At 43.9% G+C, this 16,578-nt stretch overlaps 1 protein-coding gene across 1 annotated transcript in view; it reads left to right on the top strand.

The window, feature by feature from the left end:
- Nucleotides 1-5,610: 5,610 nt before the first annotated feature.
- Nucleotides 5,611-16,578, top strand: part of fat2 (FAT atypical cadherin 2) — a 223,921-nt gene continuing 212,953 nt past the window's right edge. Inside the window, exon 1 of the mRNA XM_079556143.1 lies at nt 5,611-8,861. Coding sequence (XP_079412269.1) covers nt 5,621-8,861 — 3,241 coding nt within the window. The 5' untranslated portion in view covers nt 5,611-5,620. The remainder of the gene's footprint in view (nt 8,862-16,578) is intronic.

Genomic DNA, 16,578 nt, shown 5'->3' with positions numbered 1-16,578 from the left:
TTAGAAATTATAGCTCAATTATGACGCGCAGCATGGTTTCATATACCAGAGGCAGCTGGTTCAAGTCCCACTTTGACCATTTTCTAACAATGTCTCTTTTCATGTGAGCTGCTGCACAGTCTGATGGAACTCGCACTTAACACCCTGAAACCCCTCGGTGTTAGTATCTGCCTGCCACAAGAATGAAAGGTTTGATGCAGAAGGAGGGTGGGAAGGGAAGGGAGAGAGTTCAGCTTTCTGACAGCCTGGTGGATGGAGCTGTGTCCTTCAGTTGGCTGGACCTGGGCTTTGCTGACTCTGCATTTTCCTCCCTGAAGTCACTCCGGGCTCTGGCTGGATGTTGTTTTGAAAAGTGTGCATACCTGAGCGTCGTGAGACATTTGACCTTCTTTATTTAACCAGAAAAGTCGCACGAGGTTTCAGAATCTCTTTTACAAGGGAGTCCCCAGGGAGCCTATTGTCCATGTTTACATTGATGAAAATGTGATTTGGTTTTAGTGAAAATTCAGTCAAGTTTTAGTTGACATTTCATCGACGAAATCCAAAGGTATGGTCAGCTTCACCTTCATATTGTTGTATTCAAACATATTTAATCATATTGCATTGGCACTGTTTCATGGAGCTTTTATCTGAAAGCTCAAACCTGCTCCTTTGGCATTGAATCTGGATGATGATAGTCTTTTTACTGTGCTATTGGAAGTTTTGATGTTTTCTGGTACAAAAATTCAACAAAAATGTGACAAAAATTCAACAAAAATGTGACAAAAACTCAACAAAAATGTGACAAAAATTCAACAAAAATGTGACAAAAATTCAACAAAAATGTGACAAAAACTCAACAAAAAAAATTACAAAAACTCAACAAAAATGTGACAAAAATTCAACAAAAATGTGACAAAAACTCAACAAAAATGTGACAAAAATTCAACAAAAATGTGACAAAAACTCAACAAAAATGTGACAAAAATTCAACAAAAATGTGACAAAAACTCAACAAAAATGTGACAAAAACGCAACAAATTTTTTTACAAAAACTCAACAAAAATGTGACAAAAACTCAACAAAAACTGTTCCAAAAACTCAACAAAAATGTGACAAAAATTCAACAAAAATGTGACAAAAACTCAACAAAAATGTGACAAAAATTTTCTGTCCCTTCTTTTCATTTTTGTAATCATTTTTTTTAAAGTCTACAAAAACATCTGGGCATTTCAGTCATAGTCATCTCATTAGCTACTATCTCATTTCAGTCCACAATACTACTACCTTGGCTACACAAGTAAATCCTGCTCTTCACTTTCAGAGTTGGAAAGTTGCTTCTGTACGCAGTCTCGAGCAGCTGTGGTTGTCACGGTTTCTGCTCGTCAGCTTCAGTGAACAGTTTAGGGGAGGCCGGATAGAAGGTTTATGCACAGCTGCAGCCTCTGAGAGACTCCAGAGGCACCAGCAGCTTCAAATACCTGTCTGCTGCTTTTTTTAGCAGCTGTTCTATTCATCTGATGTGTTTGTCTGGCAGAAACCGTCCTCATTGTGCCTTTATCTGCACAAACCCGTGTGTGTCTGAATCATCCATAAATCTCTGAACAGTTTGATGATTACACTTAATCTTTTATGAAATATCGAGCTTTTCATCAGCAGAGAGACCCCTTTTCTTTTCCTTTTTGCTTGAAAATGATGATCTGCATAATAAAGTGGAACGTCTTTTTTCAGTAGTTTTTCCCTTAACTGGGCTTAACCTGAAAACTAATCATCCCAGGTCTATGAGATTCATGTCAGTGATTCATAGAGCCCCGAGACACAATACCCTCCAGGAGTTTCATTTTTGTTTTTACCTTTATGACACTGAAATACAATTTGCATAATAACTCTTAACATAGTGTATAATGGAGCAGCCCTACTGTGCAAGTCTCAGCTGAAACCGAACCACCGAGACGACCTGGAGACTCGCCTTATCTCCAGGGGACGTCTCAGAGACGCCTCCATGACCAGCGGCAACTCGAGTCCCCAACTAGTCTCCAGGCCGGAGGGAAAGGCCTTTAACCTCTTAACTCCCACCTGAACGGATCCAATTTTCTTCAGTTTGGCTTTACCCTAATCAAAAAGCTTCTTGGGAAAAAAGCACCAAAACAGCCACACAAAATGAGAAGAAAACAAGGATGTAAACGTGACAAAAATGTGACAAAAATTCAACAGAAAAGTGTCAAAAATTCAACAGAAAAGTGACAAAAATTAAAAAAGTTACAAAAATAAAATAAAAAAGTGACAAAAATTCAACAAAAAAGTGACAAAAATTCAACAAAAAAGTGACAAAAATTCAACAAAAAAGTGACAAAAATTCAACAAAAAAGTGACAAAAATTCAACAAAAAAGTGACAAAAATGCAACAAAAATGTGACAAAAATTCAACAAAAAAGTGACAAAAATTCAACAAAATAGTGACAAAAATTCAACAAAAAAGTGACAAAATTTTTAAAAAAAATAGTGACAAAAATTCTACAAAAATATGACAAAAATTCAACAAAAAAGTGACAAAAATGTGACAAAAATGTGACAAAAATGTGACAAAAATGTGACAAAAATAAAAAAGGTCACACAACACAGCAACAACGCGAGGAAAAAGATCAATTTTGTTTGTCTTAGCTTTCAAATGAGGTGTTACACAGACCTATATAATGGCCAAAGAGGACAGAATGCATTTGGTTCAGGCGGGTGGTAAGAGGTTAAACTGTCACACTCTACATTCGCTCAGACGAAGTGTGTTGCCCAAGAACAAAATGACAGTTCACTCTTTTCTGCCGTCCTTGTTGTGTGTCGTCTCATGTGACGCGACGTCTTTCACTTTGGTTGACGCTTGTTCCACAGAGAGCAATCTGCGAAAGCCCCGCAGGATCAAACTACAGTAATAAACGTTATTCCCTCCCGATCATGAAACCACTTTACGACTTTACGGCAGATTATTGCGGATCAGGCCTTCACCTCCCACCGTCTCAGCTCAGTAAATCCCTCTATCCCCAGAAACAGCGCAGAGATCAGTTCATTCATTCAGATCAAACATGAGCGAAACCGGTGCATCGGAATCTCACAGAGCATCAAACCTCAGGCAAATCTGACAATCAAGGCAAATCTTTGTGAAAACACTTGAACAATCTTTGCTGCATAAGACTTAAGACAAACTTTATTGATCCACAAGGGGATGAAGTCAAAGGCAGAGGACGGGGACAATAAATATAAACAACACATATTTTTCTCTATAAATGACATAACTTCAAATCATAACAACGCCGCCCAAGAAGTGACTTCCTGTTTCGATCCAGCTCACGAAAAATAAAAGCACCATCTTATTCATTAGTTCAACTTTATTTCTGCCTAACTATTAACAGACTGAGGGGTGGACTGAGGGCAGGCTGAGGGCAGACTGAGGGCAGACTGAGGGGCAGGCTGAGGGCAGACTGAGGGGCAGACTGAGGGGCAGACTGAGGGGCAGACTGAGGGCAGACTGAGGGGCAGACTGAGGGCAGACTGAGGGCAGACTGAGGGCAGACTGAGGGGCAGACTGAGGGGCAGACTGAGGAGCAGACTGAGGGGTAGACTGAGGGGTAGACTGAGGGGCTGAGGGGCAGGCTGAGGGCAGACTGAGGAGCAGACTGAGGGGTAGACTGAGGGGTAGACTGAGGGGCAGACTGAGGGGCAGACTGAGGGGTAGACTGAGGGGTAGACTGAGGGGCAGACTGAGGGGCAGACTGAGGGGCAGACTGAGGGGCAGACTGAGGGGTAGACTGAGGGGCAGGCTGAGGGGCAGACTGAGGGGTAGACTGAGGGGCAGGCTGAGGGGCTGACTGAGGGGCAGGCTGAGGGCAGACTGAGATGCAGGCTGAGGGGCAGACTGACGGGCAGGCTGAGGGGCAGACTGAGGGGCAGACTGAGGGGCAGACTGAGGGGCAGGCTGAGGGCAGACTGAGGGCAGGCTGAGGGCAGACTGAGGGGCCGACTGAGGGGCAGACTGAGGGGTAGACTGAGGGGCAGACTGAGGGGCAGGCTGAGGGGCAGGCTGAGAGACAGGCTTTTGACCGGCACTGCACACAGGGACTAATGTTAGAAGAACTCGTGGAATGGCCTCGGGCTCTGAAACAATAGACTCCTCTGCGTTTTGTGACAAGTCTCAACTGGTCTGAAACGCCTGCTTTCTCCCACTCTCCCTGTGTACACTAACCCTGTTGTGTAACTCTGGCTGGCAGGAGAAAAACCTATTTGAAGTGGGGTTATTGGCAGATGTACACGGTGATACAAGGAGTCATTCAATCTTGCTTTATGATAACATTTAGTCATCAGTGCTGATTATAATGTTTCCAAAATATAGTAACCTTTAAGGCCTTGCGTCTGACAACTACAGCATATCTTATTTAATTTAATTGTTTTACGCCAAGTCATGCATTGTAATAGTAGCTTTACGGCGCCACACAATACAGACGCAGCTGACAACATGTAAGACAGAGACGGACAAAAACTACAACAGTGCAAAATTGCATAAAATTGGTAATGAAAATAAGTGCAGACTTGTACAATGTGATAAAAATAGTTAAAGAACAAAAAAGTTGATCCTCCAATAGGCAAGCTGGATTTCGGGCATTAATTTACAAATATTGACAGATTTTACATCCACATGTCCTGCAAAGGGTCCCGGAGATGACACTTTAATCCAAATATGGGATTTTTTCTGAACGGAGGATTGTGCCGCACATAAACACTTGTTACAAAACATTTCTGCTGGTTTTCTCTAAATGAGGTTTTTGCTTGAGTTAGCCACTTTAGTCTCTCTTACGGACTCCAAACTTTAGTCTTGGACTTAACTTAATTAAGTCTAATTCACAGCCTGATTCATTCAACTTTGAACTGAAAACACCAACGCATTTTTCAAGAAGGTCCAAAATCCCTCAGAAAGAATCTTTGTTTCGAATTCACGAAATAAAACCATAAATTTAGATCTGGGTCTATCCATTATTTAGATAGTCGTTGAAAATATCTGCAATTTTGACACACATTTTCACAAAATGCCTTATTTTTATATGGAAACCAGGGGCGGATCTAGAAAGAAAATCACGGGGTGGCAGTTTTTCCATGGGGGGTGCAGGTTGAGCCTCCCAAAATTACATTAAAAAATTGTAGCATTGTCCATAATATAAGCAGGGGGTTTCTAACTCAAGTCAAATTTAAACTTTTGTTTTGCCAGAGGCACATGGCTCCTTGTTTAGCTATAAAGTTGTTCTAATCCTTTGAGTGAGCCTCTGTAAGCACCCAAGTAGCTTCTAGAGCACATGTGAGACATTACATTACATCAATGGGGTGCCAGCTGGGGTGGCAAGACCTTTACTAGGGGTGGCAGCTGCCAACCTGTTCCACCTCTCTAGATCCGCCCCCGATGGAAACATAAAATGGCAGACAACTTACACTTTTTCTTATATTTATATCAGTAATGGTCAGCAAAAGTTTCAAGTTGATATCTTTAAATGCAATGTTTTTCACCCATTCACCTTAACCCTTATGTCTTTTCTTTACATGACTTATTGACCAAATACTGAATTGTCTCTCTCTGTTTTCTCTTAGGTCCCCCCTTCCTTCAAAGATGGCGTCCCTCGGCACAACGTCGCTAGCATTAGACCTCCTCTTCCTCCTCCTGTGCCTCTCCAGGTGTCAAGAAGACTTCCTCAAAGGCAAAGACCTCTCTCCAATGAGGTTCACCCACCAGCTCTACAACACGTCCATCTACGAAAACGCCGCCCCTCGCACTTACGTGGAAACGCCGATCAAGATGGGCGTCGAGTTAGCAGACCCTTTGTGGGAGATCAAATTCAGTATTGTTTCTGGCGATAACGATGAACTTTTCCAGGCCGAAGCGGTGAAAGTCGGCGATTTTGCGTTTCTGCGGATTAGAACGCGCACAAGCTACTCGGCCTCTCTAAACCGGGAAGTCCACGATATGTACGCTCTCACCGTGGAGGCGACGGAAAGCACCTTCGATCTGAAGGCCAAAACCAAAGCCATCGTCCAAATCCTCGACACAAACGACCTCAAGGCGCTCTTCTACCCCGCCTCCTACACCGCGGCGATTAGCGAAGACTCCCCGCTGCAGACGAGCGTGGTCAAAGTCAGCGCCACCGATGCGGATTTGGGAAGCAACGCCGAGTTTTACTACTCCTTCACCACGCGCTCGCACCCGTTCACCGTGGACCCGTTCACCGGAACCGTGAGCCTGTTCAAGAAGCTCAACCACTCCAGACACGAACAGTACGACCTCACGGTGTTGGCGGAAGACAGGACCAAGAAGATGTCGGGCGTTACGAAGTTTGGAAACGTGGCGAGGGTGACTGTGAACGTGAAGAAGATGAACACGAACCACCCAGTCATCGCGCCGACGCCGAAAGTCGCCGTTTCGTCGGACGGCAAGGTCACGATCGATGTCCACGTTGAACCGGCGCTGAAGCCAGTGGACTCTCTGCACATCGTGGACGGAGACACGCATAAACTTTTTGAGATCGTCCCTTCAGGCGTCAAAGGCAACGACTTCCAAGTCATATCTACAAAGAAAATCAGCTGGTCCCAGTTTCCAAAAGGCTTAAATCTGTCCCTACAAGCAAAGGATCGAAGCTTTCCGAGTTTGCTTTCCCCGATCACGCAACTCCACGTACCCCCCGTCCACTACACCCCTCTGACCTTTCTAGAAGACTCATACATCGTCGCTTTGAGTGAATTTTCGCCGCCTCAAACACACGTCGTCAAAGTTTCCGTCATTCCAGAGCCCGACAACGCCACCTACAGCATCAAAGCGAACCCCGACTCAAGCAAATTCAAAATCAGCCCCAAAACCGGGATCATCGTAACCACGCATTACTTCGATTTTGAGGCAAAGCGGCGCTACGAATTTGACGTGGTCGCCAACGACGGAGAAGCCGAAACTCACATCGTAGTGGAAATAACGGATGAAAACGACAACGCGCCGCAATTTGTGAAGCGTTCCTACGAAGCCACGTTGGACGAGAACAGTCCGGTCGGCAGCAGCGTTTTAAAAGTCGGCGCGATCGATGACGATTTCGGAAAGAACGGCTTGGTCACGTACTCCATCGCGAACACGAGCCCCGTACCTTTCGCCATCGACCCATTCACGGGCGTCATATCGACTTCCGAACATTTAGATTACGAATTAACAAAAAGGCAATATCATCTCCGGATTTGGGCGTCCGATAGCGGAAGCCCGTTCAGCCAAGTTAGCGAATGCCCCGTGACTATTACCCTCAACAATGTAAACGATAACGTGCCGTTGTTTGAAAGAGTCGGCTGCAACACAACTATCCCTTTAGATTTACCCGTGGGGCACGCCATTGTCGAGCTGTCCGCCATCGACTTGGACGAGTTACAGCAGCTGAAATACGTCATCGAGTCCGGAGACGAGCTTGAGATATTCGCGACGGATTCGGCTGGTGCGATCAAGCTAAACAAGCCAATCCCGCCAAATTCAAACGCTTTTAATCTGAAGGTCGTAGCGACGGATGGGAAGCACCGATCGGACGCTTCTATGGTGAGGGTTACCGTTTCAAATAAAGGGGAGGAGCCAACGCTAAATTGCCAAGAGACAGGGATTCTAAAACAAGTCACGAACAAGCTTATCGAGTCTATCAAACCGATTCTCACGAGCGACGATGAAGATATGTTTTCGGATGTTTACATAACGAACAGGCATTCTCCGAAGTTTAACCTCAGCATACCTGGCTCCATTGATTTGGTGGAAGATTACCCTTTGAATTCGACGATCGTGCAGTTTAAAGCCACAGACGGCGACACGGGAATGAACGGCAAACTCGTCTTCGCGATCACGAGCGGCAACGAAGACGGGTGCTTTGCCGTCGACGTGTTTTCTGGCGACTTGAAGCTCGTTTGCCCCCTGGACCGCGAGAGTAAAGAGTTTTACATCCTGAACATCACCGTTTCCGATTTGGGGATGCCGCGGAAGTTAGCGTGGAAGCTAATCGCCGTCAACGTGAGGGACGTCAACGACAACCCGCCTGTTTTCAGCCAACCGCGGTTCGTCGTACGCATACCGGAGAGCGCGGAGGTCGATTCGGTCATTTTCACAGCCCGCGCCGTCGACCCCGACAGCGAAACCAACGGGAACGTGCAGTACACCCTCTTAACTTCCACCGACTTGTTCGCGATCAACGAACTCACGGGGGACGTCGCCGTGGCGAGCCGCTTGGACCGCGAGACGCTACCGAGGCACGACTTGAAAATCGGAGCGAGGGATCAGGCGAGGGTCGGCCCGCAGTTGTTCTCTATGCTCGATTTGGTGGTCGTCGTGCAAGACGTCAACGACAACCCGCCCAAATTCAACCCGAAGGTTTACAAAATCAAAGTCCCGGAGGATGTACCCGTGGGGGCGCTCCTCGTCTGGCTGGAGAGCGTCGACTTGGACCTCGGCAGCGGCGGACACGTGACCTACAACTTGAAGAACACAGAAAACGGGATATTCCACCTGGATTCGACCACCGGCGCCTTGACGTTAGAGAGAGAACTGGACTTCGAAAGGCGGCCGGCGTACAACCTCACGGTCCGCGCGGTGGACCACGGACATCCCCGCTCACTTTCTTCATCCTGTTACGTAGAGATCGAGGTTTTGGATGTCAATGAGAACCTCCACAAGCCCGTGTTTTCGGAGTTTGCGTACGAGGCGGCGGTGATGGAGGACGCGCCTGTCGGGACCTCCGTGGTGATGCTAACGGCTTCAGATAAAGACTTGGGCCGAGACGGAGTCGTGAGGTACCACATTCACGACGGGTCCGGCCTGGGACTCTTCACCATCGATGAGGAATCTGGTAAGAAGCTATTTATTACCTCGTCTTGCACTTGTATTCGCTCTAATGGGAGGTTCATGAGGTTTATTCTCCAGGTGAGGCTCAGGGTTTTAGTCTTTTATATTAGAGATAATTTCATCTTTGCTTTGTGTAATGCACTAAAGTTATTTGTTTGGTTCAATCCACGTTACATCTATTTTAGCCCCAGTTTAGTCATGATTTGATCTTGATTTAGGTTAGTGATGCAATGTTCATGACTGACGGCTCTTTGAAGTGATTATCTGGAAGTTTTAATGTATTACAAATTTTATAAAATGTGCAAAATTGATCACCTGGTCTTGCTTTTTGATGTTAAGTAAGTAATAATATATATATGTTGTTTTTTGTGATGGCGCTCCTTTCCGGATCTCAGCAACTAATCAGAGTCTAGTATCCTCCTGTGTTGACCAATGAGACGAGCTTTTCCTGCGAACCAGCCTGTCAGGTCCAATCAGGAGAGGTGGGGGAGGAGCTTGATAGTTTACTTTTGAAAAATCTGTTCCCACTCGAAGAAGGGCTTTCTGGTTAAAGACGGGACAAATTTTATAATTTTTGATCAGCCAATTTTACCCAGAATTCCCTCGAACGAACACAAGAATCAGCCCAACAACGGAGCAGACTGCATAATGACAGTCGCAGCCTCTTTTCATCAGTTGTGGCACAAGATTTTATTCACATACATGTTTTTCATAAGCGTAAATCTATTGTAATGTTAGATTAGGGTTAAGAGGTTGAATACCTCTTAACACTCACCTGAACCGAGCATGTTTTCAAAGATGTAGCTGAGTTACACTACTTTAAGTTACTTTTGGCAAAATATAAACTTTTATTAGTAATAAAGCCACCGAGCAAAAGCAGTGAGAGATTTCCTTTTCCTTTACTTTCCCCCATTCTCTCGTGTTTTGCTCTGACGACATTAAAGCAGTGCTAAGTAGCTCATGCCCCTGGAGGCTATAAGCGCCCCTGCAGGTGGTCATTAATTGTCCGAGAGAGTAAATAGAGCTCCACAGTCTCGCCTCCTCTCCGGTCCGGAAGTAAATTTCCCCTTGCTTTGAGACCGTATTGATTTGTAATAAAGTCTTTAACTCCGTAACTCCGTCAGCTTGGGCTGAATCCAGCTCTGTGGTTATAAAGCGAGCGCAGAGTCAGACGCAGGTGAAAAAAGCACGTATGAGATCCATCTAGTTTACGAAAAAATACAGTTTAACTGCAAGGCTTTTGATTGGTGGAGCTTCACGTATTTATTTATTGTAATGTAGACGACATATTATAAACAATGTATTAAAACATAATGCAGGCAGATAGTTGACGTTTTATCCATATCTAACACTGATAGTAAGAAAAACGTCAGATGGATCAAAAAAAGTTCCCAACGATCCAATTAAACGAACCACCGATCATTTTTATTCCAATTAGCCTGATTCAGATTGTTTAATAGTGAAATAATATAGAACTTTTGTCTGCAAAGTAAAAGAAACTGGCCGTGTTTGCTGAAAACCTGGTTGCCTTGACCAGCGGGCGCGATGTCGCAATGGTTCTTGGGATACGGAGTTTCTACAGTCAGGAAGTGAATGATGTCACAGCCTTTTCTTCAACATGTCGTCTTCTTTTTGGATTGAAATGAAACATTTTATGGTCACGAGTTGCTACAGAGCTGATTAGCTTTTGCGGTGACGTCAAACTCTTAATATTTGAATTTTTGGAAAATCGACGGTCGTGTTGACAGGGATTTTTTGCTTCCGGAGCAACAGGACTGCAAGGGAGCTCTATCCTACGCTGACAGAAAAGACAAAGGGACAGAGGGATATTGTTCATCCAATTACACAATGGAGATCATTTTTTTCACTTGGCTGTAAATACTGTTTAAGTGGCGTTAGCCCGCAGTTAGCTTTGCCCGTTAGCCTGTTAGCTTCTTCTTCGTGATTCCATTAGTGTGTATTGGTGACTCCGACCCGGAGCTGGGCAAGTTGTGAGGGTGGTCTTCTGGCCAGAGACACCAGGGGGAGATGAAAGACCCTCCAGTCATCCCATTAACACCTGTATTACCCCCAGAGGGACTACGGGAAGGATTTATTAAGGTAAACAAGTGACTTAGTGCTGCTTTAACTGCAGACAATCAAGACACAAGCAGCAACACGAATAAAAGCTTTTTGCACTAAATGTGGCAGAGCAATTGTTCGTTATTTATTTTCATCCAAAGGTTTAATTATCACACATAGGCCTATTAGCGAGGGTTCAATCTGAAGTTCAACATAGAATCTGCTTTAAATGAAGTCACACAGCAGTTATTGGAAGCACTATGGCAGCCCGTCCATTCCCCTGTCGGCTCCTGTTGCAGGTTGACTTGGGCTCGCCTCAGGGACCGTCTCTTTAAAAAGATTAATTCCGGCATGGCCCATCCTGACAGCGGACTCTCCTTGGCCTGATGCTATCTCGTAGCCTGGAGTGCAGTGAGAGGCTAATGGTATGCGCTGGGACGCACTGAAGGGGGTAAAGGCGTCCTCTGCGGAGAAAATGTACAAAACCGCTCGGATTCGCACAGGAAATGTCACGCTGTACAACCCTGAGCAAGTCCTGTCCGAGTGTCAGCTGTGAAGAGGAAAATTACGACTTCAATAGTTCAAATCTGGGCATGTTAAGGCAGTTTATCCAAGGGTTTCTGTTGACATGGCAAAGAAACATAAAGAAGAGCAGGATTCTGGATGGTCCTCATAAAACGACGTTATATCTGCTTAACCTGACAGTTTATGGAAAATACGACTCAAAGGCACTATACCACCTGATTTTCTTTTTTACTTTTACTTGTAATTCAATTAGTTTTGTCCTCCTTTAATATATTGTAAGCTCAAGTATTTGTGGAAAAGACTGGAGATATTTAGGCATTTGCAGGGGCGGACTGGGAATTAAAAACGGCCGTGGACTCAGACTTTGTTCCATTTTCATCCTCGTTTTTGTGGCTGTTTTGATGCTTTTCTTTGAAGCTTTTCGATTTGGGTAAAGCTCGGTTTTAAGTCGGGGGGCGAGAGGTTAAGGAGAAAATTGAGAGCCCAAGAGGCAGTGGCCCCTCTGTGCTCTTCCAGAATGGACTTATGGCCAATCTGTCCAGAGAGGAGCAGAGAGGAGAGAGGGGGAGGAGAGAGGAAGAGAGGAGGAGGAGAGAGAGGAGCAGAGGGGAGAGAAGAGAGGGGGAGGAGAGAGGAGGAGAGAGAGGAGCAGAGGAGGAGAGAGGAAGAGAGGAGGAGAGAGGAGGAGAGAGGAGCAGAGGAGGAGAGAGGAAGAGAGGAGGAGAGAGGAGGAGAGAGGAGCAGAGGAGGAGGAGAGAGAGAGGAGGAGGAGAGAGGAGGAGGAGAGAGGAGTTAATCAGAGAGAGTTTCATAAAAAAAAAACGTTATCTCCGTTTCTAGAAAAAAATCAGTGATTTTGATCAAAACTAGCCTCTGTTTAGCTTAGATTTCTCAGGAACCGAGACACATAGATGTAAACTGTTTCCCCTACAGAGAGCTTAGAGTCTCACCTTTCAAACGAGCCACAGCATGTGTCCATAGCTATAACACAGCATATGCTGTGGTGATACAAATTTCATGAAAAATGGTCTGGATTGTTGGCACTCAGTGTGTTCATCACACAGAGGAGTGTCGGCTCTTACTGTTTGCGTTCAAATGATCCCATGTTGCTCACTGTTCCATTTGCTGCACAGACATGGGCCATGGAACAAAAAGACTGGGAAATAATTGAACGCTTTTCATTGAACGCTTTTCAGTTCAGATTGAGACACTTGAGATGAGGTTTTTAAGTTATTCCTGTTTTTCATATTGTGTATGTCACTTTATTTGTATGTAGCTGTATCTTTTGCTGCCTCTTGGCCAGGATTCCCTTGAAAAAGAAATTAATTGCAAATTGGTAATATCCTATAATGTGACAGGGTAAACGCTGTTCCCGAGTATATAATGTGAGTCTTTAAAGAGTACAGCTATACTTCAAAGTGACAGAGCAGTGAGATGTTTTCCGACATGAGCAAAACCTAAGAAAACATTTTGTAAAACCTCGTGTCAGGCTTGACTTGATCTGAATCGGGCTTTTTTTAGTCCCCATCATGGTCCATTGAAAGCCGAGCATTCTCCGAGAGCCTCTTGATCTGATCGTCTCCGTGAAGACTCAAAGCGTGTCAGCGTTTGGCCCGAGTCCAGGCTTTCCCAGAACAACACGCGAAGACGGGGCTCTGCTTCCTCTGGCTTTTCAGGATATTAAACGATCGCGGTTAATTCCCAGGGCGCGGCAGCGCGGATCAAACAAGTCGCTACTCGACGCCCGTTCAGAAGTAACGAGTTGTTCCAGAGCTCACGGCCTTGTGGGAAACATGGTGTGATTGAAAGTGATGTAATGCTGCATGTTAGGATGTTATTTAGTCGCTTTGTTCCACATTACAGGCGTGTGTTTAAACATACAAAGGAGGTTTATGAGGTCATGGCGTGGCGGGACGGCGGCGGCTAAAGAGGCGCTGTGACATGTAAAGGGCCTGACACGGCGAGTCTCCTGGTCGTCTCGGTGAAAACAAACGGGTTCGATTTCAGCGGAGTCTCTGCATGGTCTCCGAGAGGTCTCCGTGGTCTCCAGATTTGAGCTGCTCTTACCACCCGCCTAAACCAAATGCATTCTGTCCTCTTTGGCTATTATACTGGCCTGTGTAACACCTCATTTGAAAGCTAAGACCCACAAGACTGATCTTTTGTTGTTGCTGTGTTGTGTCACCTTTTGTATGTTTTTTTTTATTATTATTTTAGTTTTTGTCACATTTTTGTAGAATTTTTGTCACATTTTTGTAGAATTTTTGTCACATTTTTGGTTGAATTTTTGTCACATTTTTGTTGAATTTTTGTCACATTTTTGGTTGAATTTTTGTCACATTTTTGTTGAATTTTTGTCACTTTTTTGTTGAATTTTTGTCACTTTTTGTTGAATTTTTGTCACATTTTTGTTGAATTTTTGTCACATTTTTGTTGAATTTTTGTCATATTTTTGTTGAGTTTTTGTCACATTTTGTTGAATTTTTGTCACTTTTTTGTAAAATTTTTGTCACATTTTTGTTGAATTTTTGTCACATTTTTGTTGAATTTTTGTCACATTTTTGTTGAATTTTTGTCACTTTTTTGTAAATTTTTTGTCACTTTTTTGTCAAATTTTTGTTGAATTTTTGTCACTTTTTTGTAAATTTTTTGTCACTTTTTTGTAAAATTTTTGTTGCATTTTTGTCACATTTTTGTCACATCTTTGTTGAGCTTTTGTCACTTTTTTGTCGCGTTTACGTCCTTGTTTTCTTCTCATTTTTTGTGGCTTTTTTGGTGCTTTTTTCCCCAAGAAGCTTTTTGATTAGGGTAAAGCCAAACTGGAGAAAATGGGATCCGTTCAGGTGGGAGTTAAGAGGTTAAGAGTTTGTCCAAGATGATTTGATTTGTTCTGAGATGTTTTGTCTCGTTTCAATACATTTTGTTTTTATTTCAGAGAATTTTCTTTACCGATGGGGTAAGAAAATTGGTCTTATCTCATTGGCAATTTTGCTTTCTTACTACAGAGATTTATCCTAGAACTAGTCTGGGATAAACTACCACAGTTTGGTCAAATCTAGGGCTGGGCGATATATCGATATTTATATCGATGTATTTTTAAATGAGATATGGAATTAGATCATACCGCGTTTATGGGGATATTTCAAATTCAGATAAACTGTTAAGTTAACAAAAAGACACAGGTAATCTCTAGTTGATTTTTCAAAAAAAGTTGATCTTATTCTTAAACTGAACTAAACTTTATTTTGTTATCTCTTAATATATAAATGCTGCCCTATTTTATTTTCTAGGCTATTTTTATTTGAGAAAATAGGCTATGGAGCTTTGTTATACAGTGTTTATGTGTCCATTTTATAGAGTTTTCAATTAAAAAAAAAACGCGCTTTGACTTAACATTTATTTTCAAAGCTCTCACTTTGTGAAAAAAATATTGGGATATATATCGTATATCGATATTCAACCAAAATATATCAGGATGTGACTTTTGGTCCATATCGTCCAGCCTGAGTCAGATCAGGAAAAAAGTCTAAATGATACACAAGATACATTTTCTCAAGTACTCTTAAACCAGCACTAAGTAACGTGTTTACCTTAATAAATCCTCTCCGTAGTCCCTGTGGGGGTGATACAAGTGTTAATGGGATGATTGGAGGGTCCTTCATCTCCCCCTGGTGTCTCTGGACAGAAAACCACAATTGCAACTTGTCTGCCACCGGGTCAGAGTCACATATACACACTAAGGCAGGGGTAGGCAAGTTTGTGTCGTGAAGGGCCAATTTTCATCATCGCCAAAACACCAAGGGCCGCACCTCACCATAGCAACCTAAAGTTCATATTTTTTTCTGCAAATGCTAATGTTTTACGTCTGTGGTTCTTAAGTGGTACGGCTTTGGGGCCCGCCATTACCCTAGGACGGGGTGTCCAAAGTGCGGCCCGGGGGCCAAATGCGGCCCTCAGACCAATTTTTGGTGGCCCTCTGCCTTCTTGCTGAATCGGGACACATCATCAGAGATAGTCCTTTTTATTTGAAATGTAATAATTCTACACAATTCTAACCAAACAACTAACCTTTTACTGCGAGACTGAGCTGCATGAAGGTTTTGAGCAGAAATAAAGGTGTGGGGCGCAATTTAAACCTCTGCTAGTCAAAGGTTTTGCGGCACTAACCACCGATCTATGGCCCTTCACTCTGTGTACGCTTCAGTATGCGGCCCCCATGAAAAAAGTTTGGACACCCCTGCCCTAGGATGACAACCGGCGACCCAAATTAAACTGTAATTTGCCATATATTGTACGAAATACTGTATTTTCTACACAGGTTTTTAATAAACAAATAGTAGATACATAATAACATTCCCCATACCTGCTGACACTATTTCTCACAGAACTTTAGCAGGTATTTGATCTCTTTTTGGCGGACCGGATTACTAAGGGACTAAGGGAATCACGAAGAAGAAGCTAACAGGCTAACGGGCAAAGCTAATTGTAGGCTAGCGCCAATTAAACAGTTTTTACAGCCAAGTTTTCTGTAAGTGTAGGATTTACTCTCACGGACAATTAATAAGTAAAAAAATCGTAACTTGCTACGACACCTGCAGTTGTGCTTATGTCCTCTAGGGGCCAGAGTTAGTTAGTTCTGCTTTAAGCCAATTCTTGATATTTACTTTTTGCAGACCTGTCAGATACCACTCAAATGGAATCTCTCTTTCATAGAGACTTTTTCTAGTCTTCATGGAGTCTCCGCTGAAATCGAGACTACCCGGAGACTCGCTTTGTCTCCAGGGGACGTCTCAGAGACATTGGCAGCGGTAACTCGAGTCTCCAGCTCGTCCTGTCCCGTCTGCAGAGGGACTCCAGGGTCTATAGTCTGTCCGTCCAGGGGAGTGGATCTCTCCCTCTGTGCTTCTCCCCGAGGTTTCTCTTTCCTCCCACTGGGTTTTTGAGTTGTTCCACCCCGTGTCGGAGCGTCACAGGACACAGGACGTGTCTGAGGGCTGGACAAAACAACTGTTTAATTGATTTATTGAACCAGTGTCCAGGCCCTTTAGCGATCGGCCTTTTCACCTTAAAAGATCAGGTCCTGCATGTGAAAGTCAGGTTCTGTCGGGACTCCTCAGTGAGAAACAAGGCAATTA

Source organism: Gobius niger (genome assembly GCF_951799975.1).
Source record: "Gobius niger genome assembly, chromosome: 5".
Lineage (NCBI taxonomy): Eukaryota > Metazoa > Chordata > Actinopteri > Gobiiformes > Gobiidae > Gobius > Gobius niger.
Note: the sequence above shows the minus strand (reverse complement) of the source record. Positions and strands in the feature narration are given on the sequence as shown.